At 41.4% G+C, this 25,209-nt stretch overlaps 1 protein-coding gene across 3 annotated transcripts in view; it reads right to left on the bottom strand.

The window, feature by feature from the left end:
* KDM2A (lysine demethylase 2A) overlaps nucleotides 1-25,209 on the bottom strand; it is a 53,016-nt gene that overhangs the window by 23,512 nt on the left and 4,295 nt on the right. For all 3 annotated transcript variants that reach the window (XM_081877316.1, XM_081877317.1, XM_081877315.1), the window contains exons 4-9: nucleotides 11,636-11,774; nucleotides 9,723-9,801; nucleotides 7,000-7,046; nucleotides 6,508-6,686; nucleotides 3,124-3,230; nucleotides 2,502-2,595 (exon numbers count right to left, since the gene is read on the bottom strand). In XM_081877316.1, coding sequence (XP_081733442.1) covers nucleotides 2,502-2,595; nucleotides 3,124-3,230; nucleotides 6,508-6,686; nucleotides 7,000-7,046; nucleotides 9,723-9,801; nucleotides 11,636-11,774 — 645 coding nt within the window. The remainder of the gene's footprint in view (nucleotides 1-2,501; nucleotides 2,596-3,123; nucleotides 3,231-6,507; nucleotides 6,687-6,999; nucleotides 7,047-9,722; nucleotides 9,802-11,635; nucleotides 11,775-25,209) is intronic.

The raw sequence follows: 25,209 nt of genomic DNA, 5'->3' as shown, positions 1-25,209 counted from the left end.
TTGGCCGACAAAGCCCACCTTCCCAAATAAAAGCACTTCACGCTTTACTCAGTAGCTTAGGTACACTGGTGCTTACCCTGATAAATACATCAATTGTGATGGGAGAAATTCAGCACTATCTGGCGTATATTCAAACATGCAGTGAAGGCTAACCATGGATCCTTGATTTTAAGTGCAGTTCTTGGCAGGGGTGGGAAATGGGGGAAAGTATGGGTCACTCCTTGAGACTGCAGCAAATGTTGCTGGAGCAACATGGACAAAAATAACTGAAGAGGTATATTAAAACTACTTGTCCCAGAGTTGTTTCATCCTACCTTTCATCTGTGCCTTGTTGCATGCTGATTACTCTACCTAAAAACCTTTCCTCCCTAATTTTTCAGCACTCTTTCTCCAAGTAGTAGATCCTTAAGGTTAGGTTTTTGGCAAAATCTTTCAGCACTATCTGTCTTGTATGTACCACAGACTAACCTCCCCCTACATCTCTACTCTATAGCGCAGAACACATCATTTATTTTCTATATGTGCCTTCCTTGCTGCGAATGCGAATGGTTTAATGGCCAGCAGTATTCATTACCGTAAGAGGCAGCCTTAATATTTTGCATTATGTGGAAATTGCTTTTCATGTGTAGTTTAGTACGCCTGGATTGAGTGGTTAGTATTAACACACAAACTAGAATGAAACTTCAATTGCACAAACAGTGCACAGCCAACACTGCTCAGAAAAATGAGAGTCATTGCAGCAATAAGATGTGCCAAGAGCAGGCAGTGCACAAATCAGAAGGTTAAAAACCCCAAATCATAATGAAGGCTGTGAGTTGGTGAATCTTTATGGCTTGCATTTTGTAGTAGTAACCACACTATGCTTTCAGTATTAAATGAATAGAACAGGAAGTTGCAATTACAATTCAGAATCAAGTAATTTATTTTCATGCCTACAGAGACAATTTCTACTTCAGGATTCAAGAGTTCTAACAAATCACCTGCCTTTTGTACTTATTTCCACCAAAGCAAAGGTTTGTTTATATAAAGTGAATGAGGAATATTTAGTAGTCACACTTACAGAATTAGAATTATTGGAGAGCTCAGTGTTGTAGTTTTCCTCAAATTTCTTTAAAAGGTAGGAAGTTGTATGTACACAAACACTAACCACTCAAGTACACAGCACACGCCCTACTGAATATTATGAGATATAAGGTACCTAAACCACTTTGTTGTTTCTAAAAGTAATCCGTATGTATAATCCTCAGCAATGCCTCAGTTTGTGAGAGAGACCAGATTAAGCTACTGATAATTTGTCTCTATGCCTTATTTGCAACAAAAACCAAAGAATACTTCTCTAAACTGGTGAAGCTAGAGAAACAAGTACCTGTTGTCTACAAAGAAGCAGAGGTGCCAAAAATTGTATTTCTCACTACAGGGAGAAAAGGGTGGGTGGGTGGAAACATGGATTGTCTAGAAATGTGTGTTTAAATGTTCACAGCTTTTGAATGTTTTCACAGACAGGCTTGTCTCTCTCTCTCTGTGTGTGTGTGTGTGCGCGCGTGTGTGCGCGTGTGCGTGTGTGTCCATGTACACACACGTTAATTAATTCCTCATACAAGGCTGGATGGAAGGCCTGTAACCACTAATGGAAGAGAAATAGGAAGAAAAGACTATATGGACTAGGAATCTTGCAAGCTCTCCTTCCCTTTCAAGATCCCTAAATTTGCTCTGTTTGGAAACCCCTAGAGCAGATTGGAGGGTACACAAGGAGATGAAAGGGAGAGGAAGTTCAGAGAGGAAGTTCAGTTGCCTACACAGCAATTGTTACGTGCATGCAGTGATTTAGTTGGACACAACCTCCCAAATTTTAAAGCATACTAACGAATACAGTGAGCGCTTATATTTTCAATGTTATTTTTTTTAAAAAAAGATTGGATGTTATTTGATTCAAAGTATGTATATCCTGCTTTTCCAGTATAATGTTTTCAAGTTTGTTTAGCAGCGCAAATGATTTAATATACATCTGTTTCACTAATCACTCATACATCTCCCTTTCAATTTGTTCATGTTCCGTTAGTTACACACTGTATCCACCTGGGAATCTTATTCAACAGTACATTAAGCTTAGTTGTCCTGATTCTAAAGCACAGTGACCAAACACAAGCTAATGAGCTGCATGTGGCTCCCTGGGTGGTTCAAGAAAGTGAAGCAATTAATGATACAGCAGCTCTGCAGTGGGCAAGTGTTCTAGAAGCACAACAGAACCTTTCCCATGTCTCCTTCACCCTCCCTGCCCTTCCTTTTTTTTTTTTTTTTTTTTTTAGTCAGAAGCCAGACTGAAGGATTTCTGAACAAAGCAGACACAGCTTCATGATTCACAGGGTCCAGTGTTTGGGGATACCTCAGCAGGCAAATGAGAAATGGAATTCCAATTTTACTCAGTTAAGCATTTAAAAAATATATCCTTCTGCACAATCTCCCACACAAAACAGAGCAACTTGCTGGGATTGTCACAATACCTTCCCCCCTCTGTGGATGTGATACCACACTGAAGTGCCACCGAAGTCTACATGGAAGTCTGTATAGCAGCCCTTGACACTCATCAGACAGTACCTGAAATGAAATCAGCAATATGAAACTGCAACTCAAGTCCAATCAATCTTGCATTTCTATGCAGATGGAATAAATGCTTGGTATTAGAGTGCTTGCTGACAGTATTTTATGGGTGACTGGCACTTTGAATCAAAGCACTAATCACCCAGAATTTACACATTCAGGATGCTGACCCCCATGCCAATTGCTGTTGATCTAAATGACCACCATGGGGCACAGCTACTATTGCATCAGAACAGGGGCAACAGGAACTACATCCCAACAATGTTGTAACAGGAACCACCTCCACTTTATTTTTGCAATTCCTGATATTTTCAATCAAATAAAGATAACCTTTTGACAATATAGTGTGCAAGGCTGTTCTGTATCACTGTCATGTTAGGAAAAACAACCTTTAGGTTTCTGGCTTGGATGACTGAAAACAGAGTTTGGGCATTATATTAAGGAGAGGCAGCTTTAGCAGAGACCTCATTCTGAAATCTCGCCCTAGTAGATAGGTGGTTACACACAACATCTGAAACTACTTACTTCTGCACCTTGGGATACTGCATATCCAGAATAGCATTTGTTGATTCTGTCTGACTTTCCTTCAGATGCCTTGGCCACATATTATCAACCCAATCAATCAAATCCACCTGAAACCATACAGGTATTAGAGCAAAGTTTAGACAGCAGAAATACTAGGGGGCATCATTGCTACAGAACATAATTGCTAATGGTAGCCAAAATAACTTAATGAACTGAATATAAAATGCTATACTTACTTTGAGGTACATTATCAGAAATACTTACCTCATACTCTCTAGCTACAAATACAGTATTGCACTATGATCTCCATATAGTTTGCATTCCTGAAGTATCAGATATGAAATGAGTACTCAGCTTATTAATGTCTCAATTAATTATGCAACCATGGCCCTGATTCTGTAATAGCTTTCCATAGCAAAGTTGTTACTGACAGAATTTTCCAGTTGGATGACCAAGATGACAGTTTGGAATGAAGAAAATTGAGTAGACATCATGTGCTGGTCGACATAAGTCTGTGAAAGCCATTTCCCAAAGTGGGATGCTGCCAGCCATCCTCCAGCAATCTATTTCTCATGAATTATGACATCTACATCCATAAAATTTGTCAAGCTACATGTTTTGAGATGTCTCAGTTCTTCACAAGTTATATGTACATTAGTTTTATTATATTATAATGCCAATAGTAGAGGGGAAAGCAAGAATAAAGAATTAGGATTGTGCATCTCAAAATAAGCGTTGGGCCAACACAAATTATATGCCAACATCTCCAAATGAGGGTTCTCTACAAGATGACAATTGGAGGAGTGTAGTTCAGTGGTAGAGCATCTGATTGGCATACAGAAGGTGCCATGTTCTATATCTGCCAGGTATGGCTAGGAGAGTTCCCTCTCTCAAACCTTGAAGAACTGTGGTCAGTCAGCGTAGCAAATACCAAGCATGACAAGGTCTGACTTTGTATAAGACAACTTTCTATGTCCCTGTGTTATAGTGGACACTCTCCTGGAGGTGGGGATACATCATGCTAATTCATCATCTTATTGTGGAGGAACAGGCTGACCAGGGATGCATCACCAACACCTGGGTGGGCCAGATTTGGTTCAGCTTTGCCCACCTGGGTACTTGGGGCAACATCAGCCCAGACAGGTGTAGTGGGTGGGGAGCTGTTGCTGTAGTCCACAGGAATTTACTTACCACTACTGGGAAAGCCTTCTTTCTTGGAGTGGGACTGGAGGGCCTGCAATCTGGTGTTGGGCCAAAGGACAGGGATGCTGCTCATCAGCCTCCGTAGCTGAGCTGGCCAATGGTGTCTTGGGCGTGATGTTGGAGGAACCCACAACTGTGGTTTTGGGTGACTTCAACATTCATGCTGAGGATGCCTCAAGTCTTGCTTGGGAGTGCATGGCCTTCATGGCAACCATGGGCCTGTCTCAAATGATCATCGGTGCAATGCACAGAGAAGGACATACCCTTGATTTAGTCTTTGCTTCATGCTGAGCGGGGTGGTCTGGAAAAGGGGGTGGGGCATGTCATTCTCAGACCACTTCCTGGTGAGATTTGGACCTGCAGCAATGATTCTCCCCTGCAAGGGTGGGGGACCAGTTAGGGTGATCTGCCCCCTGATACTAATGGAATCTGTTGAATTCCTCACTGCTTTGGGGGTTTTCCAGTGGATAAAGTGCGTGACCCTGTTTATGTCCTAGTTTCAATAGGAAACTGAGACTCATACAGCCATTGACACAATTACTCTGGTGCTGTGGAGTCTGTTTTGCCCCTTGATATACTAAGGAGCTGCAGATGATGAAATGGACTGGGCAAGGACTGGAGTGTAAGTGACATAAATCTCGCTTTGGAGGGCTCCTAACTGGTTTACCATGTGGTTTGGGCTCCATGTGTTCAGGCTCCTAACTGGTCTACCATGAGGCAGTGAGGGCAGCAAAGACATCCTACTCCACTGCCTCAGAGTTGTTCCGTGTGGTCTGGAGGCTACTTACTTCTGAACAGAGAGTACACCTCTGGAGTACATGGTGTCTAGCTATAACTGGATGGCTGAACACTTTGAGGATAAAGTCACTTGACTCGGTAGCAATTTAGATGCCTACTGAGATGTCCAATGTAATGTCTAGCCAGTCTTTTGGTATCAGGTCTAGTAAATGCAGTCAGAGGATGTGGACAGGATACTTGCAGTGATGTGCTGATCACATGCTCATTAACTCCGTGTCCATCTTGGCTTATTAAAGCTAGCCAAGTTGGGGTGACTGAATGGGTCAGAGGTGTGGTAAATGCGCCTTTGAATGATGGAGTGGTGCTGCAAGAGCATGGCTTGTGGCCATTTTGTAAAACGGCTTCTGCAGATTTATTTCTACTTGTGTACGATGTCTATCCAATGTTTCATTCCAAGAAGTATTCTATGTCACCCAAGTTGCAATTGCCATCAGCAATAACTTTCCTATGGAAGTTTATTACAAAATCTAGACTACAACCATGACTAGAAGATGGAATCATGGTGAATGGCCTTGCATCTAAGTAGTTATTCAGGAATGAAAAAGTTCTGCTCCAGCTGCCCTTAATGTTTACATGTTTGTAAGAATCCATACCATTCTAAAAATAATAAGCCATTTCCCTCACATTTGCTAACTGCGTAACTACGACTTACTCAAGGAGCTTGGTTTGCTCTCCCTTCTTCACATCACAAAACCTGCAACATTTATATTCAATTAGGGCAGCTAGCTGAGATACTGCTAAACACTAATTTGTATTTAGATGTGTAAGCCCTTGCAAGAACCTGTGCACTGACAGCATGCAGCTTTAAAATGTTCAAAATGACTATGCAGAACTACATTATCCAATGTATACAGAACTTTGCTACTGAGCTAATGAAGGGACAAGATTCAAGTAATTAAGGCTTGGCTAGAAATTAGCCAGCACTACTTGAATTCTTCTCACAAAATTCACACTACTATAAAGTATCATCCTTAAAGTTAACTTACGCTGCCACATAGATGATTCATACTACACAAACTTAACTTCACTCACCACTGTAAACAGCATCTTTATTTCTCATTAGCACTAATGATTTTATTGAAAGTATGTGTTACATCTTGGATTCCTCTCTTACATTGATGGCTATTGGTAAATATGAGAATCTAAGTCACCCTATATGATTATGAGTATTTGAAGTGTAGTGTTACAGGTACATTTAGTTAGGAACCAGAAGGTATCTGTAAAAACTAATTGGCATCAATCAGCTGACTGGAATTTACCCAAATGGATGTGAAGTAATTCCCTTCTTCAAACAATTCAAATTAAAACTTATGAAGCCCCATATCTATTCAAATGAAATGGAAAAAGCAGGGAAATGTTGGCAGGGCAAGGGTCTCTGCTTACTGTATTTGGCCTCTGCACCAGGTTCTCGAGCCGCGTGTGGCTGAATTCCAGGCTGATGACATTATACAGCTTCTCTCGCTCCTCCTCTCGAGTTTCATAATAGCGTGCCCACTGTGCCATGGTCATCTCAATATCCCTTTGTGTGTTTACATCCATGACGTCCACCATCCTTCGACTCCCTATCAGTACACAGAAATATGTGGCTACTTGGGCTAGAAATTGTAGTAGGAAAGGTGGGAGGAACACCAGAGTATAGAAAACAGATTAAAGAATGTATGGGAGGACAGGGTATAGGTTATCCGCTCAAAGCCCCCTGATTTTCTTTTGAGGGGTGCCTTGAAGAAGTTTCAGCTATTTCCCCACAAAGTCAAGTTTTTTTTAATAAAAAAATTATGTGTAACGAAAACCAAATTCCATGTCAGATTTCAGATTGTTCATATGTTACACACAGCTGATACTCTGAGCTACTAAAAAACAGGAGTGCATAATTACCTACGTAGAGTCGTACATCATTCACACTGAAGTCTGGATCTGGCATCCTGTAAAATGGAAAAAAAAAAAAAAATTAATGCAATAAACACCCAATAGCCTTTCACCATGCAATTTTATCCTGGCCACTTCAGACACGAACTACAAAAACTTCATAGGTTTGCTTCAGCCTTCAAAGAGTAAATGTGGAAACATACAAATCCTGTGCTCCCATCTTTGTTTGCTGTCACTGCAAGTGTGGCTCACTTTCTAAAGGGCAATAATTCTCAAGCAGACAGATGGGAGAGAGCGCTATACTTACTGCCTAACATGGTCTTAGCCAGTTCTAGGGCTTATTTTCTCCAACTATAGGTGCATCTGTTTCGGTACTGCTCTAAACTGAAAAAAAATGTGCCAGCTGTAGCCCCTCCCTGATAGCCTGTCCTCAATCTGTCCACTGGCTAGCAACCTACAGATTAGACTACTGGAACGCACTGCACAAGGGCTGGACCTCTGGCTGGGAACAGTTGGTGGGAACATCTCTCACAGGTGATTAAACATCTTTGCTGGATATTGGTCCATTTCGAAGCAGAATTTAGAGTACTAGAACATACCTTTAAAGCCCCACATGAGTTAGTTCCCTAGATACACATACCTTCACATAACCCTGCCCCAGAACTGCTGTCTGGCTCTCCTAAAGAGAGGCAAGGTGAGTGGTATCTGAGAGGACCTCTCAGTTGTGGCACCCAAGCTGTGCAATTATCACCAAGTAGGTTTGCCTGGTGCATATTTTGCTGTTGTTCAGACACCAGAACTTTTTATTTTCCCCGGGCTTTTCTGCCATCTTTACTCAGTGTTTTATCTGCACTTTCCCCACACTATTGTGTGCATTTTATTGTTTTAACTCATTGTAGTTAGCCACTGTAGTAAGCAGCAGTAATATTTTATATTGGATAGCAGTGTGTATATATGTAATTGAAAAACACCTTTGCAAATGGAAAATTGCTGCAGCCATGCCAGCATCAGTGCAAGGCAGGCTGGCATCTTTGTACCAATTACTTGTGCCAGATTATCTTGGGAGGCAAATGAAGCAAGGAAGGTGCTTGTGGTCCTTGGTATCTGTTGTGTTTTAGAAATGTTGTTAGCCACTTTGAGGACTCTAGTTGAGAAGTAGGATATAAATCTAATGAATGAATGAATGAATGTTCTTTGAAAGCAGAACAAACCATGGATGTATTCTGTCCCATGATTAAAGCAGCAAGAGGGAACATTTCGGGCCCACAGCTTATGTCAATGGTTTTCAACCAGTGTGCTGTGGCACCCTGGGGTACCTTGAATGATAGTCAGTGGGCAACACTGGCCTCTGTCCCTCTTTCCTTCCCTCCTTGCGTCTCTGCCTCTCAAAAGCTTGCATAGCTGTTTGTTGCAGCAGCCCTGGCTACAAGCTCCTCTGGCAAATGGGGCCTCTGGGGCTGGCCAGGGGGTGCTTCCCAGGCCCTGTGGGGCAGTGTGAGGAGACACCTCTCTTTGGGGAAGTGGGGGCAGCAGCTCAGAGACCAGAGGCAGCAGCAGCTGCCCCTGTAACTCCCAAGGAGACGGGAGAGAAGGCTGAGGGAACATCCCACGAGGGAGGGTGTTCGAAAAAGGGTGAGAGGCTCCCAGCTCCGCAGGCAAGGGGTGACATAACTGGGTTCCTGAGCCCCACAGGGGTGCCGCAGAAAGAATGTAGCTGGTCAAGGGAGCCATGGACCGAAAAAGGTTGAAAACCTCCGGCTTAGGTCCTTATGGAAGGTACAACTTCAGAAGACTCACTACACATGCTGCGAGTCAAGGACCTTGCTGCACTATCTTTCAGTGAGTCAGAAGATTATTACTGTAGTGGGGATTAAACAAGGATGAAAATGCCAGCAAACAGGACTGGATACAATATTACTGCAGCTTCTGAGATTCAATATTTAACCCACTGGCTGGGATGGAATCCTGAATTTGAATTAGAAGCTTCACATTTAGGAGACACATTCTGAGAAATTTGCTGCATACTGAGGTCAAGCTCTGCACAGAAGGGACTGCTCTGAGGTAGGCTGGTACCCCACTGCTTTTTGCAGTGCTGGTCGTGCTGGCTTCTTCCCTCTCACTTTCCTCCTCCCTGCCTTCTCATACATTTTTAAATTTTATTTTTCTTTGCTGCTGCATTTGCAGTGCCAGCAGTTTCTCCACCCCCTTCCTATCTTGTTCAGAAGAAGAGCTGTGGGGGGGGGGGGGGCTTTTTCAGAGTGAGGCCTTCTGAGCAAGATTGCCAGGAGACTACTTGAGCTCAGTTTGTGTTGTCATCTAGAAAGACAGTTTTAAACTTAGGTTTTGATTTTTGTTCTAAAGTTACAAGCAACTTTACATTTCCGCCCAAATTTTAAAACAGCCACTGCCGCCAGCTGATGTAGGTGTCAGGCATTCTTCTGGCCATAACACCCAGAAGGCCTCACACCTTCATCCTTTCTCAGAGCAAGGCAAGGCAGGGAAGATGTGGCAGAAGAGGTGGTAAAGAGCCATGCTGGGTTGGCAGCTGGCTGCCCAAGCCAATAATTAATCAAATAAGGGGCCTGTGAGATGCCAATTAGCTATCCCTTGTGCCCACTGCCTGAGGCAATTGTCCCATTATACCTCATCATTTCACCAGTCCCGATTAGGGTTACTTTACTAGCATCAGTGAACAACTTAACTAATGGCAAACACTTTGCATCAACACTCACTTTATTCCAAGTCCATCACAATTTTTGAAGATCAATGGATCTCTTAAGCCACCACGCTGAATATATTCCACATTGAAGTCTGTTGGGAGGAGAGAAGACAACATTCGTTAAGAGGCTAGCAGCTGACAAGAAGGTACCAGGGAAAAGCTGTATTTTAAAAGGGGAGACAAAGTATAAAGGATGCTAGTGACACTGTCCAGAGCAATAGATTATTCACTTGCAACCACATGACCCTTAATTTGGCAGACATCTATGAGTATTCAGATTCATGCATACATATATAATACTGGTTAATCAAAGGGTTGAGATTGACACAAAAAGCTTTATGTTGATTCTCCGCCCAAATTATCCACTCTAGCTTTCAGATGGTCTTATGCAAGGATTTCGGCCAATTGCTACTTCAAAGTTGAAAGGCAAAACAGTATTCCAATCCTTCTCTATTCCCTTGCTCATTCACTTAAAGACATTTCAATCAGCTGCGTTCCAAAGTGGTACACTTCCAAGGAGCAGATTCAGAACTATTCCAAATCTTGGCTCCTATCTACAGCTGAGGAAATGACCAATTAAAACAAAAAACAAAAAACATTTCCATACAGAATTTCCCACAGTAATGCAAGTCATTAAGTGATAGCTGATGCTATTTTTCAAGGACAACATTGTCCAGCAGGTGCCTCAAGAAGGGACAACAAAGGAGATGCACAAGTAGTAAAAATGCAAAATTAGGTGCAATGAATTCTCTCAGAGTTAAGTCCACTTGAGTTCAGAAAGGGACATTTCTAGTTCTAAAAAGCTTTTCCTTCTATATGCTACCCTTCCCTTCTACATTCACAACAGCAGTATTCACTATGCAGCCCATTCACAGGTAACCTACTGAACACAAAAAGTTTAAAACACTCACATGAATCAAATGTTCCTCAACCCCAGGGGAATCCACCTTGTATGCAGAACTGTCTTGTCTGTGGGTGGCCCCATTTTGCTGTCTGGCTGATAGAGGTCCCATGACTAAGCCCAATATTAGAAAGGATCACAATGGGTCCGTCACAGAAAGATGCATAAAAAATGGTATCATTGCCTTTGGCTGGCTACAGTTCCTTGAGAAAATAACATCTGTACCCTACACTGCACTGGTGGGCACAATGTCAATTAGGATCACAAGGTATACTACTGACAGACCTCTAGGAGACCACCAGCTTCCTGCTCCCAGAATCTATAGCTTTTCATTTAGATGATAAATAGCTAGCAGATTTTCCCCAAGCCGCCTTATTAATATCACATAATAATCAGGATCACCATTTAGTATGGATAGTGCGTTTCAGAAGTACCTATATTTCTGGTTACTGTGAGAATAAGTGACCACAATAAATGTTTCTTAAAGGGCACTGTCTTTTTACAATATAATCTTGAATGAATATATATATATACTATCTATCTATCTATCTATCTATCTATCTATCTATGATTTTGCCTGTGGCTGACATGACTGTGGCTCCTGTTTCCTACCTGGAACCCTAAAAATTGTGATTTATTTCACAAGGCACTCTTATATTTCAAATAATGAAATGCAACTACAGTAAAAGTTCTTAAAATGCAATTTTGTAATTGTTCTTCATGCTGGGCAGGCCATGGAGTTTTGCTTAAAAACAAGGTAACACAAGCCTAAAGGAAGTCCGCCTCACCGTATTGCCATGCTTTAGTGTGAAACATGAGAGGTAGAACAACTTATTTTCAAATACTCTATGCAATCATGATGCATATCAATTTGGTTCTTTTAAAATAGGAAGCTGGAGTTCTAATACACATGGTGCTTAAGCACATCTAGAGAGTCAAAACACACTTGTTGCTTATTACTGCAATAGAAAAAAAGAGCTCACAGACATCTGAATCTTTGAAAGGTAGCTTGGCATGATGCTTACCTTTGCCTTCCATGAAGACCACAAAATCGGCATTAAATTTGTTGGTGGTAAGTTTCTCTTCGAGGTCAAATGTTCGTTTCCCCTCAATTTCATCGTCTGAGATGCCATCATCCTCATAACGCCGTCTCATAGCACCACGCTGTGGAAATAGTGACAGGTGAGAACTGGAGGAGCCATTGTATTGGATGGCAGCTAGTTTCCTGAGATATGCTCACGTGTTCTTCTTAAGCATAGGTGATTAAACCAATACAACCTTCCATAAAGAGATCCTGTTTACAATTGTATCAGTTTTAACAAACATGCAATTACTTATCTGAATACTCTTTCCATGTGACTTCATATTGATGTTGAATGATAGTCCTTTCCTACTACTAGAGTGAGCCAATGGCTATGTCTCAAGTTCCACCCTGATGCATGGCTCTCTGCAGTACCACTATCTACATATTAAAGTGGAGGCCTGAAATGGGAAGTCTACATACATCGTGTTCCCTGCCTCAGACGTCCATGCTAATGTGTGGACAGAGAAGGTAGGGTCAAAAAAAGCCATGTGTCATCAGGGTGAGCCCAGAGGAAAGGCGGCACAGCCCTTTTATTCACACAATGCCCCTTCGAGGAAAGCATGATGGGGGCTAATGGCAACACAAGATGGTAACATTCTGGTATTATACTTCCTGCTCATATCTACAGATTTTTGATAGTTCCAAAGAAATTGGATTCTTTCTATATTTCCCTTAAATTCTGCAAACACTGTACTAGAATCTGGTGCTCCCCTAAGATGTACAAGGTGAGTCTTTTAAAAGAGGCCCCGTGGAACATGTGTACTCTGTATTCATGGGGCCTCTTTTAAAGGACTCACCCTGTATTAACCAATTGCATTTCTGGAAGCACATCATTCGCTAAGTGTACCAAATCAAGCTCGGAGCTGAAAATGTAGTAAAATGAAAATTAACTATAATCCAGAAATGCCTATGTTTGCGATGAAGTCAGTCTGTTGCTGGGATGAGAAACCTATGGATCTTTAGGTTATGATGGATTACAACTCCCATCATCCCTCATCCTTGGTCATGCTGGCAGGGACTGATGGAAGTTTAGTCCAACAAAATCTGGAGTGCCACAGCTTCTCCACCCCAAGTCTATTGTCTTAGGAAGATTTGAGACACGGAAATAATTTGAGCAATTTTTGGATGAGGGTTTCCTGAAGAGGGCCTCATTTGTGTGAAGGTACAAACACTTCAACTGAAGCCGTTTATTTCCTGCAAATACCCAGTCTGGACTCAACTGTATAATATTAAAAAACAAGTGACTAATTAAGTCATAGCACCCCTTCTTGATATTCCCAGCCTAAGCCATACTCCTGCTGAAACACTGCCTTAGGCACTACCTTCCTTCCAGCAGTGCTAGACAGATACTTTACTATGTCAGCCTTGTCCATATAGGTATGTTTCCTTATTTATTTATTTCAAGTTGGGCTGTAAAAGCATTTGCTCAGTACAGTATTGTGTTGCTACTGGACCCCCTAGTGGCCACATTTATCCACAATGGCTGTACAGTGGTACCTCTAGTTATGAACTTAATTTGTTCCGGAGGTCCGTTCTTAACCTGAAACAGTTCTTAACTAGAGGCGTGCTTTCCCCTATGGGGCCTCTTGCTGCCGCTGCGCTGCTGGCACATGATTTCCGTTCTCATCCTGGAGCAAAGTTCTCAATTTGAGGTAATTCTTCCAGGTTAGCGGAGTTTGTAACCTGAAGCATTTGTAACCTGAGACGTTTGTAACTCAAGGTACCACTGTATTTTACACTGCAGTCACCTAGTTTTCCCTGAAACTTTAAAAGCTCAACATATTTTATATTAACCAAAAGGCTAATATTCGTTGGATTCTAAAGTCCAAACTAATGGAAAAATGTAGCCATCCTGGGCAACTGGTTATTTGCACACTTGTGTTTAAATGAGCATGGATCTATTTAAATATGAATTTATGTCTCCTGCAGGATTTATCAGCTTGTTAAATCATGTTTCTAATATTACCACACACTAATTTTATTTATTATATTTATTATATACCACCTTTCCCTCCAAGCAGTTCAACGTGATGTACATGGTTCTCCCCATTTTATCATCACAACTCTTTGAGATAGGTTAGGCTGAGGGACAGTGACTGGCGGTAGGTCACTCAATAAGATTCATGGTTAAGTAGGGACTCAAACCCTGGTCTCCTAGGACAATGGGCATAGTCCAAAACTAATACTTACCCCTCACTGGTTCTCATGATATACACCTTGAAATGCAAGTTTTACTACAGTTTTTGGATGTTTTCCAGATAAAACCAGGATTAGTAATTTCACATGGTAAGAGATAAAGAGGGTGAAGCTACTTCTGTGCATAAAAAGCAAAAGTAGCTGTGATGGTCTAGATGGGGGTGCAGACACGTGGTGGAGCGGCAGAGGTGGAGAAAAGGCATCTCTCGCCCCGCACTGCTGGTCGCTTAAAGGCTGCCTTCCCTCACTTGGGCGGCAGCCCCAAGTGACTTCCGGGCAGTAGTCCCGAGCAAGGGCAGGTCTATTTATTTATTTATTTATGACCTGCGTAAGCACAGTCACACATGAGTGGGATACATGTAAGCCCCCCCCCTTTCTTACAGGATGGGGAAGTCATTCCAGTTTGAAAATCTACACAGACCAGTGCTAGAAACAGATATATGAAAGCTAGGAGCTAAATGGCACCTTAAAACTAGGTTATGGGTGCAACAATGGAATGTCTAGGCGTGCCTTTTTATAACAAGAATACAAGCTGAAAATGAATGAACTGCAGCTAAAATATTATGTTCATTTTTCACATGGTCTAGTCCTTCCCCTACCCACCCACATAATATTCTTAAGAGGGTTTCTTCTCCAGTCTTCAGAGAGTAGCTAGAAGTGAGGAGGCAGAAAAGGGTCCTCCTTTCCTTCCACTCTGCAGTTTTAATCTGAAATTTTGGGCACAGTACTGCACCTGGAGCTCAGAAACTGTTCACCATTAATGATTCCCTGTCGCAAAATGCACCTAGAACAATGGGAGTTTCAAACACTCACACAGACATATCTGAAGATGCTAAGACTGAACCAGGTACTGAGGTATTTAGCAATTCTGGCCCAGAAAAGAATTGGTCAGCTCATTCTATTTTTGACAGAATTAACTGTGTCTATCTAGTATACTGCTGAGCAAAATTTCTCCTGCAGGGGAAAACTGACTAACTCCTCTGTTGCATCATCAGTTCAATTATAAACTTGCTAGGCTATTTTGAAAGAGCTGGAAATGGAAGGTTAGCAACTCAAAGCTGACCAGCCCATCCAGCTTCACGTCTCTGCAAGTCACTGTGGTGAATGGCTATTATTCAGCCAGGAAAAAAATTGCTCCAAAAAATCCACTAAATACAAGATTGGATGCAAAAGATCTTTTGCAAATTGTTATATTCTGTTTTGCATAGTCAGACATTTACTGATTTCACATACATGCAGTAATTTTAACAAAGCCAACAATGTGGAAACAAAAAAACAAAACAAGTTACAAAGCCAAATAAGCAGTCACTCCCTTGCTTAGAAGCTACGCAGGAAATGACATGGCCATTTAAAAACTGACTTGTGAACTGTAGCTTAGCTTATTGTGGCATTAAGATGTACTGGTGGGCAAAGCTTCATCTCCCAGTTTTCTGCTATTAAGAGCATTGTCCATCGCGAAAAGCTGACAAACTACACTACACGCTTAATTTCAAGTTTATCCTATTTATGGATTCTCCATACTAAATGAGGCAAAGGATATACTTGTTTGCCTGCAAACCTCTTGGTATGTCATCAAATGCTTCACCTTCTACAGTGCTTTGTATATACACAAAGTGGGACAGTCAGAAGATCGACTGACTTGCCCCATTCTACTGAAGGGTACATTCTTTATGATCAAAATGCTTTTACAACTTTTCTGCCTTCTTGGGACCCAAACAAGCAAAGTACTCTTAAAGAATAGAATGAAATGAAAAGACCTCAGGTTCACATCCGATGCTGCTGTCCTGTTAGCACAATCTTGCTTGCACAATCTTGCTTAGGCAACCCCCTGTGCAACCTCAAAATCTGCTCCAGAGGGTAGGAGGACCCTCCAGAGGAAGCCCTGTTGCATAAATAGACCTCTGTATACATAGAATCTAGAACTGTAGGACTGGAAGAGACCCCAAGGCTCCTCTAGTCCAATCCCCTGCAATACATAGCATTCGAAACAACATACAGTCATACCTCGGGTTACAGACGCTTCAAGTTGCCTTTTTTTCGTGTTACGGACTGCCGAAACCTGGAAGTACCGGAAAGGGTTACTTCCGGGTTTCGCGGTTGCGCATGAGCAGAAGCGCTAAATCGTGCTTTGCACATGCGCAGAAGCACCGAATCGCAACCCACGCGTGTGTAGATGTGCTGCTGCGGGTTGCGAACTCTGCGGATTAGAAACATGCATCCCACACGGATCACGTTCGCAACCCGAGCATCCACTGTATCTGTAAGAGTTGTACATACTAACCCAAATGACCTCTCACACATGCTTCAGTTACTTCAGAACCTATGTCAGGATTACCAGGATAAATAACATATTATCTCTGTGTGTGCGTGTGCGCGCACGTGCGCACACACACACACACACACACATATCCATGTTATATACCTATATTACCCTTGACACAGAGAGTAATATGGCACACGCAACCTAAAGCTAGAAATTACACGCCTATATTAAGACACTAGTAAGGAAGCAGTTTTCCTAAGAGAAGTTAACTGAAGGATTAGCAATCATTTCCACTGCTTGTCTTGACTTTAAGAAACACCTGCATGTCATTTCTGCATTCAAGACCTGTTCCTGATTAGGTCTGATACAGTTTAAGCAGGATTCATGCCACATTCTTGGGTCAGACTATCATCTTAGCTGCCAGCTTTCACACCTAGATAAAATAACAGGTGGCTAATTTGAGCAGACCTGTTTAATATACAATAACCACCAGTAATTAACTAAGCTTGAATACTGTCTAGGGCTTCAAGATAGACAGCATGACCTGAAAAATGAATGCTTCTACTGACAAAATTGTTCATTCCAAAAACTATCAAGTGCACCAGAATAGCATGGAATTGACAGGCCCATCTTAAAAAGGAAATTAAAACCCATGACATTTCCCCATGACAGTTCAATGCTTTCAAATAAGACATGAGACATACTTTGATTTTGCAAAGTGACCAATGTATGAAATCCTCTGTAAGTGAGACTAGCACAGTGTCCTGGCATTGGTCAAGGTAAATATAATATTTTTTACCTATTTATGGAAGTACAAATCTTTGTTGTAGACACCACATCACACTGCCTAGCATACATGAAGAGTTCAGAACTCTGCTTGGATGATTCAAACAGTATTCCTCAGCACTTTTCTGTTCACTCCATTTTCTACTGAACCTTCCTCCCCCAAATCTTTAGGTTAAGATAAGATCAGTAAAGTTTTCCAATTGTGTTCTGCTTCCAGAAAGCCCACAAACGTATTTCATTACATTAGTATGGTTTTTGCATCCTTTAAGCCCAAGCTTTTAATCAAGAATTTCGAAGTCATCTTGTTTTTGTCAAGATCTTGCAGATTCCTTAGAGATTCAAAGAATCCCTGGATAGAGAACATTTCCTTTTTTGCTATGTGGGTGCATGTTGTTGCTGTAGAAACATAACTGGATGTAAACAAAAGACCTTTAACTAAGATCTACTTTCAGCATCACACCTGAGAAAGTTTTACAAGGAGGTCCAAAAGACAGGGGACGCATTGGATTTCATCTGGTTTCGTCCTTTGAGAAATTTCCCCAAATTAAAAGTAAACAGGAATACACACATTAAGCACTCAAATCGTCTATGCTTCCAGACTTCTAGATTCTGTTTCTGAACTCCTATTTCTACAATTCTTGTGCCTAGCAATTTGAGCTTTTTATGGCAGTATAAACTGGCATAGAAAAGCTAGGAGCCAAATGGCTCCTGGGACCTGGGTTGTGGATGCCAAAACAATGTCTAGTTGCCACTGGGTGTGTGTGTCAGCAACCCTTTTTAGTTATTATTTTGATAAGCGTAAACTAATATGCAGTTCACATAAGTGACTCATTGTTAATATCACATTTTAGCAGAAATTGTTAATACATGTTTAAGTTGGTTTTTACAATAAAAATATTTGTACCAAACTTCAGTTTTCAACACACTCTACTCTTCATTATTAAACTCCTTAACAAACTCCTTACCTCCTTTATTGTCTATCCTTAACATATACGTTGAGGCTTCAAAGCACATACATTTCAGTAATGTTTGAGTGCCAGCCTCGTACAAATGACACCCAGACTTGTGGAGGGGATCGCAAATGGAGAATCTTTAGGTGCAAAATGCACCTGGCGCCCTGCTAATTATGAACCCCGAGTATAAAAGATGACATTCAGCAAGAAGACTAGATATTTTTTAGTGCCATAAACTTTAGGGGGCAATCTAAACCCCATTTGCACTGGACTGGAGGTAAGGGAATTAGGTGGTGTCCCTCTGCCGAGACCTGCCAGCCTTTGCCTGCAAAGTGCTGCCAGCATCACTTTGATGATGTGAAGTTTCCGGCTTTGTAGGTAGACAGAACTGCTGCTGCTGCTGAGATCCCCATCAACAGCAGCCAGCAGAAAGCTCCAAAATGAGCCTACCAAGACAGCCACACTGCTGACACCAAGCCCAACTGCTGCACCAGTTCCATGCTGGCCCATTGATTTGCCTTGTTCCCACCTTCTGCCATGGCTGGTGTGTGCAATAGCGATTCAAATGCACCAGTGGTAGGTAATGTTGGTTCATTAAGCCCCTCCAGGCAGCTGTCAGTTTGGATTATGCCTTTAATTGATTAATAAATGCAAATATTCAACTCCTCATTTAATCTCAGATTATCGTTTACCCACCAATTAAATGAAAGAACAGCAAAGGAAGTCTTTAGGACTTGAAACTCTTGAAAAGTCTCCACCACTTTGATCAGCTGTTTGAGAAAACTTTATGGAAAAGAAACCTTTAGGTGGTTTCTCTTATATTTTGTATTTGATGCTAGCACATAATCTTTGTTTAAACACAAAAGTTCTATTGTTTCCATACTAAAAGCTTCAGGCAAGTAAAGCTAGGACTCCTCAGCTGATAGAAAGTCAGTGGGTTGCATCCAGAGTGTCCCATTTGTGAAAGAGACTGAGATTCAGAAGAGGCTGAAGGAGAGAGGGTGACTTAAACTAATCCCCCTTTGCTCTTCAGATTGTTGTACCACCACTCACACTGTTCTTTTGAGGTTCCTTCAACCAAACTTTTCAGGGAGCATGAAGCAAAAATCACACTTCCTCTTCCTCCAGCAGGAGTGTCCTATGAGTGGAGTTCTGCTCATTGGTTGTGTTACTGAACAGAAAATATCATGCATTAGTAGTTTTTAATTCTAAAATCTAAAGACACGTCTTTCTTTTAACAGCAGTGATTAGGGTTTTCCTGAAAATTTTGAAGGACATCAGTATGTGAATGCAAACTAAATTAGCTACATTTACACCAACAGAAGAAAAAAAAAAGGGTGGGGTCCTCAATCAGGGCAGCTGAATCTTTCAGATGGAAATGCCTATGATCAAAGTTAAAGACATGTAAGACCAGTACTTGTGACCTAGGAAGCTCTGCAAGGTCCACCAATGATAAATAAGAGACTGTATCAGTAACTAAAAATGAATACATTCACTTCACCGGTGAAAGAGAATTTCCAATTCAGTTATCAAGTAGAAATGTAAAAGAAATACAAGACAATGCAGTCTCCTGCTTCTTCTATTCCACACAAAAATCTATTGTGTATAATGGAAAGGCCATAGCTCTATTTAGCGCAGTACTTTTAAATTTGACTGGCAGTTGGGTCTCAAAACCAATTCTTCAAGATGTCTGCCTATTATCCCAAACATGTATTCACTATTTCTCATCTTAGTAAGCTCAGAACTCTGACAACTGCAGTGTGTGTGTGTGTGTGTGTGTGTGTGTGTGTGTGTGTGTGGCATGTCTCAGTGATGTTGAGTGCAAAATTTTCTATTTCTAAACAGCACTGTTTCAGAAAATTAGTATTGTAACGTGATTAATGCATACATTCCCAGTAAAGAAGATCCAAAGAAAAGAAAAGAAAAGAAAAGAAAAGAAAAGAAAAGAAAAGAAAAGAAAAGAAAAGAAAAGAGAAAACCCAACCTCAAAAGTGCAAATTAGGCACAAAATTGGGTATGGTTTTTTTAAAGGGGGGCGGGCGGAGTGAATTGCCAGATGGACTAGATGGCTGACATTTGCCAAGTAGAGATCCTGTTGAAAGCCCCAGAAATATATTTGATTGAGCACTAGAAATATACCACCTTCCACATTAAACTATACAGCGGGGTCCCTCATAGAGCTTCAGTATGCTGATGACAATATAGTGTGCGCACGCTCAGAGGATGACCTCCAAACCATCCTAAATATCTTTGCAGATGCTTACGAAAAGCTTGGCCTATCACTCAACATCCAAAAAACCAAAGTGCTGCGCCAACAAGTACAACATAACCCCTCTGCAGCACCACAAATCCAACTCAATGGTGTAACGTTGGAAAATGTTGATCACTTCTTCTACCTAGGCAATTATCTTTCCACAAGGGCCAACATTGATGCTGAAACCCAGCATTGCCTGAGCTCTGCGAGTGCGGCTTTCTCCCGATTGAAGTGCAGAGTGTTTGAGGACCAGGACATTCACAGGGAAACCAAAATGCTTGTTTACAAAGCTACTGTACTACTAACCTTCCTATATACTTGTGAAACATGGACCACTTATAAACACCATCTCCAACTCCTCAAAAGATTCCATCAACAGTGTCTCCAAAAATTTTTACACATCACTTGGGAAGACAGGCGAACTAATAGTGTACTGGAGGAAGCAAAGATCACCAGTGTTGAAGCAATGATTCTTCAACATCAACTTTGTTGGGAGTGGTCATGTTGTGCGGATGCCTGATGATAGTCTTCCAAAGCAACTACTCTATTCCAAACTTAAAAATGGAAAGTGTAATGCTGGTAGTCTACATAAGAGGTTTAAAGACTGTCTCAAGACAAATCTTAAAAAATGTAGCATAAACACTGACAAATGGGAAACACTGGCCTGCGAGCGCTCCAGTTGGAGAACAGCCTTTACCAAAGGCGTCATGGGCTTTGAAGACACTCGAACTCAGGACACAAGGGAGACACTTGCTAAGAGGAAGGCATGCTTGGCAAATCCACATCGTGATCAACTCCCGCCCGGAAACCAATGTCCCCACTGTGGAAGGATGTGTGGATCCAGAATCAGCCTCCACAGTCACTTATGAACTCATTGTTCAAACTGTATTTATGGAAGACAATCTTACTCGGCTACGAGTGATCGTCAAAGAAGAAGAAGATACAGCAGGGACTGGCAGTGATCTACCCATTTGGGGGGGGTTCAGGTCAAAGTCGTTGAGTTTTTTGGGGGGAGGAAAGTCAAAATTGTTGAGCTTTTTAAGGGAGGAAAGTAAAAGGTATTAACCTTTTTTTAGAGGGGCAAGTCAAAAATGTTGGGTTTACTTTTGGGGGATAAGGAAAAAAATCGCCCATGGTCAACCCAAAGCTACCCGGTGGCCAACCAGTTAGACATCCCTGCTATACAGCTTGCGACTTAATTGTATAAAAATTCTAAGGATGAGGTAGGTCAGCTGTTTATATAAATCAGCCATATGATTTCTTTCTGGTGACAACACTGAAATTTGTACATTTATTGACCAGTAAGAAAGACCCCTTGTGGATTGAAATGCGCCTGGCCTTCAGTATTATTGCTGGTCACATGAAGCTGAAGTTCAGACATCACTTTATATGGTAGTGTCCATTATTACTGCATTCTAGTAACTTCACTTATATCTCTTATGCATATATTGTTGGAAAAATTAAATACATTCTTTATCTTTCTTTCTTTTACTTGCACAATTTTATCTCTTAGTCTACAATTCCAGTCAAACTGGCCAGTTTGAAAGTTGTAATTACCCTTTTTCAGGTGAAACATAGATAGCCAGCCATGTTGGTCCAATAAAAAGCACATATATAATGTTATACTTTTGCAGTCCCAAAGATTCGTGAGAATATTTTCAAAGAGTTTGGAGTAGGGGAGGGGAACCTTTTTGATCCAGCAAGCAAGAGCCTTATTGCCCGACTTTGACATGTCAACAGGACAACCCATTGTGAAACCAAGTGATTGATAGTTGGGTTGTCCCCCGACCTGTCCCTCACATAGTGCTTCCCAAACACCCAACAGCCAGCTGGTTGGCAAGCACTTGGGATCCATTGAGCACAGAGCTTGCAAAGTGTTTTGTGCAGTGCTTCCCATGCATTGAGCATTGACCTGCCAAAGCTGCTTTCTGCAGACATCAGCTATGCTAGTCCAGCTGCATCTCTACCTGCCCCATAACTGATGCCACATTCAATGGCAGATGGGTGTTGTTTGTGGAAAACGGCAACACTGGTAGGAACTGTGTTGGGTCAGATATGGTCCATGGGCCAAAGATATCCTTAACATGGTTTGGAGGGCTAAAAAGCAAGAGCATTTGGGGGGAGGGGCACAGGGGAAGAAAAATCACAAGGTTGGTGGGGAGGCATGGACACCTGACCAAAAAAAAAAGTAGAGGCATTTAGTAAGAATACTATAATCCATTCCATATAAAAACCAATTTCACATACTCGAAGCAAAATTGGTTCCAAGGCCAAACATGTTGAGCAAACCAAAGTTGGATTCTTTCTTCTACAGTGGTACCTCGTGTTACGTACTTACTACATTCTGGACGTCCGTTCGTAACAGGACACTGCTCGTATCATGAGGCGCGCTTTCTCTAATGGCGCCTCCCGCTGCTGCAGCGCAGCCGGAGCGCGACTTCCGCTCACATCCCGGGGCAAAGGTCGCAACAAGGGGCATCCAGGTTAGAGAAGCGCGTAACCCGCAGCATTCGTAAGGGGGACGGTACGTAATACGAGGTACCACTGCATTATCTGAAGAGCTAGGCACAACATTATTGTATGTAGCTAACTAGGTACATACTTTTCTATTTGAAAGCAGGTAAGTATTAAAAATGAGAGTCCAATTTTGCAGAAACTCAAAATTTATCTACATATTTGAAACCATCAGCTAGCTACAGTTACAAAGACCTCAACAAATGAACCTCAACTTTACAATAGTTCGACTATATCCATTACAACAATTTTATCTCTGCTGGCTAACCACTTAACAATATTCCTAACGCACACACAAAAGGATAGCTCCACTTGGTATTTGTGGAAGACAGTTTTTAGTTTCTGGCACAACTGAATGCTGAAATAAACCCTTCTTGAAAGTTATATGGAAAACTCGTCAACAACAAGTATAAAATCTAATCCCATCAATCGTCTACAGATACAAGTATTTTGACAGATACGATCAATACATTTTAATTTGCTTTCTCTAGCCTATCCTGGAGGTTCAGGACAACTTAATTTCCTTTTTCTTATTTTACCACAATACTTTTTTGAATGGTTTTCAAATGCAATGCTATGAAATTTTGTAGTTCCTAGATACATGCTAAGGATTCTTACTAAAGGACAACTAGATTACCAAAGGACAACACTCACCAAAAGAAAAGCTTGCTCAGTACTATCAATGTACTTCTTTAATGCCATGGTGCAAGTTTATGCAGCGATGTCAAATTCATTCCACAATACAATTGGTGTGGTTTGACCACTAGGGCTAACAGGAGAAACCAGTATATCAAGTGAACTAAGCTGAGCACACTAAACATATTCAGAGTGCACTAAACATATTCAGGAGTCCTTTGCCATGTATATGCTTTGTGGCATTGCTAAAGGACACCTCAGCAGACAAACCAATATAAAAAGGATTCCCTGAAGTTAGAATGTTTCAAAATTGCTGTACAGCCATCCCGTCCACTCTTTTTTTAAAAAAGGAAATGTTTGCTACCAGATCTTATTCTCATTTCTTCTTTCCTAATATGAACCCATCTCCCATAACTTGTACAATTAACACTTCCATCTCTTAATTCCACTCCTCCAGCCTACACAAACCCAGCTTTACAAACCCATAAAGACTGAGCACATATAGTTTCCCACCACCACACACATATCATAATCACAAATATGGGTGTTGAAGGTAATATAATTTGCCTATACACAAACAATGAAAGATGCCAAGAAACAAAATGCCCGATTACATTTGTAAGCTTAAACAACCAAGACAGACTTAAATACGTTACACATCAGTAAACTAAGAGTGTCTTTGAATATCTCTCAGAAGTAATTAGGTCAAATTCCAGTTCTGTAATTTCAATAATAGCTATGATGCGTTGGTTTCAGCCAAGCACCAAGTACTTCCAATTCAATTATTCTCCATTTACACTTCTTCCTTCCTATTTATACTGCATGGGGACGGTCATCCCATGTTCTTGAAGTAACAGATTATGTAGAATTTGGTATGGTGCAACCCTGCATAGAGTGCATTACAATAACCAATAACCAAGATTACCAATGCATGCATGGACCAATGTGAACCTATAACCCCTAACAGGGACGTCCTTATCTAGCCTACCAAAGCTGGTAGAATGTACTCTTAGCCAATGAGGATTCTTGTGACAAAGACTACAAATCTTCAAAGGGAGGGAAACATCCATAACCTTGTCAGGATTCAGTCAAGGTCTACTGGCATCCATTCAGCACACAACTGCATTTAGATATCAGAACTTGCCACCAGATTCAGATGTAAGAGAGAAGGAGAGTCAATTGTCATGAGCCTTACACAGCTCAAGACTGCAATACAGGCAATCCTCATTTTGCATGGGGGTTACCATTCCAGACCCCCGCATACACCGGAACATGTGTAAATCTGTTCTACCCTGCCCCTTTTTGTGTCATTTTTATGACATGTGGGGGCTACTTCGAGGTTCTGTGTACAATCACGCATCATTTGGACATGCCTAAATCAGTCATTGAATGTATCTTAAGGACCACCTTTCCCCATACGAATTGATCTGGACTCTGCATTTGTCATCAGAGGCCCTTCTCTATGCCCCTCTCCATGAGAGGTTTGGAGGATGACGACATAAGAACTGACCTTTTCTGTGGTGGCTCCCCATCTGTGGAATGCTCTCCCCAGAATGGCTCACCTGGTGTTATCACTACATGTCTTTAGATGCCAGCCTAAAACATTTGTCTTTACCAAGACCTTAGGCCATTAAATAATCTATGGCCTGTTAAAGTTGTGGGAACAGAGGGACTGTTGTTGTTGTTGTTGTTATTTTATTATGCTGCCTATAACTATGCTTTGTTTTATGTTTTCAATCTTATGCTCCATAAAATAGGTTTGTAATGTTGTACACTGCCCTGGGACCTTTTGATAAAGGGTAGTATATAAACTTAATAATTAATGATGATGATGATGATAATAAATATAATAAATATAATAATACTGAAGACATTGTGCTCTAAATCCCACGGGCTTTACTTAGATGTTAAAT

This window comes from Podarcis erhardii (assembly GCF_964252035.2).
Source record: "Podarcis erhardii genome assembly, chromosome: 1".
Lineage (NCBI taxonomy): Eukaryota > Metazoa > Chordata > Lepidosauria > Squamata > Lacertidae > Podarcis > Podarcis erhardii.
Note: the sequence above shows the minus strand (reverse complement) of the source record. Positions and strands in the feature narration are given on the sequence as shown.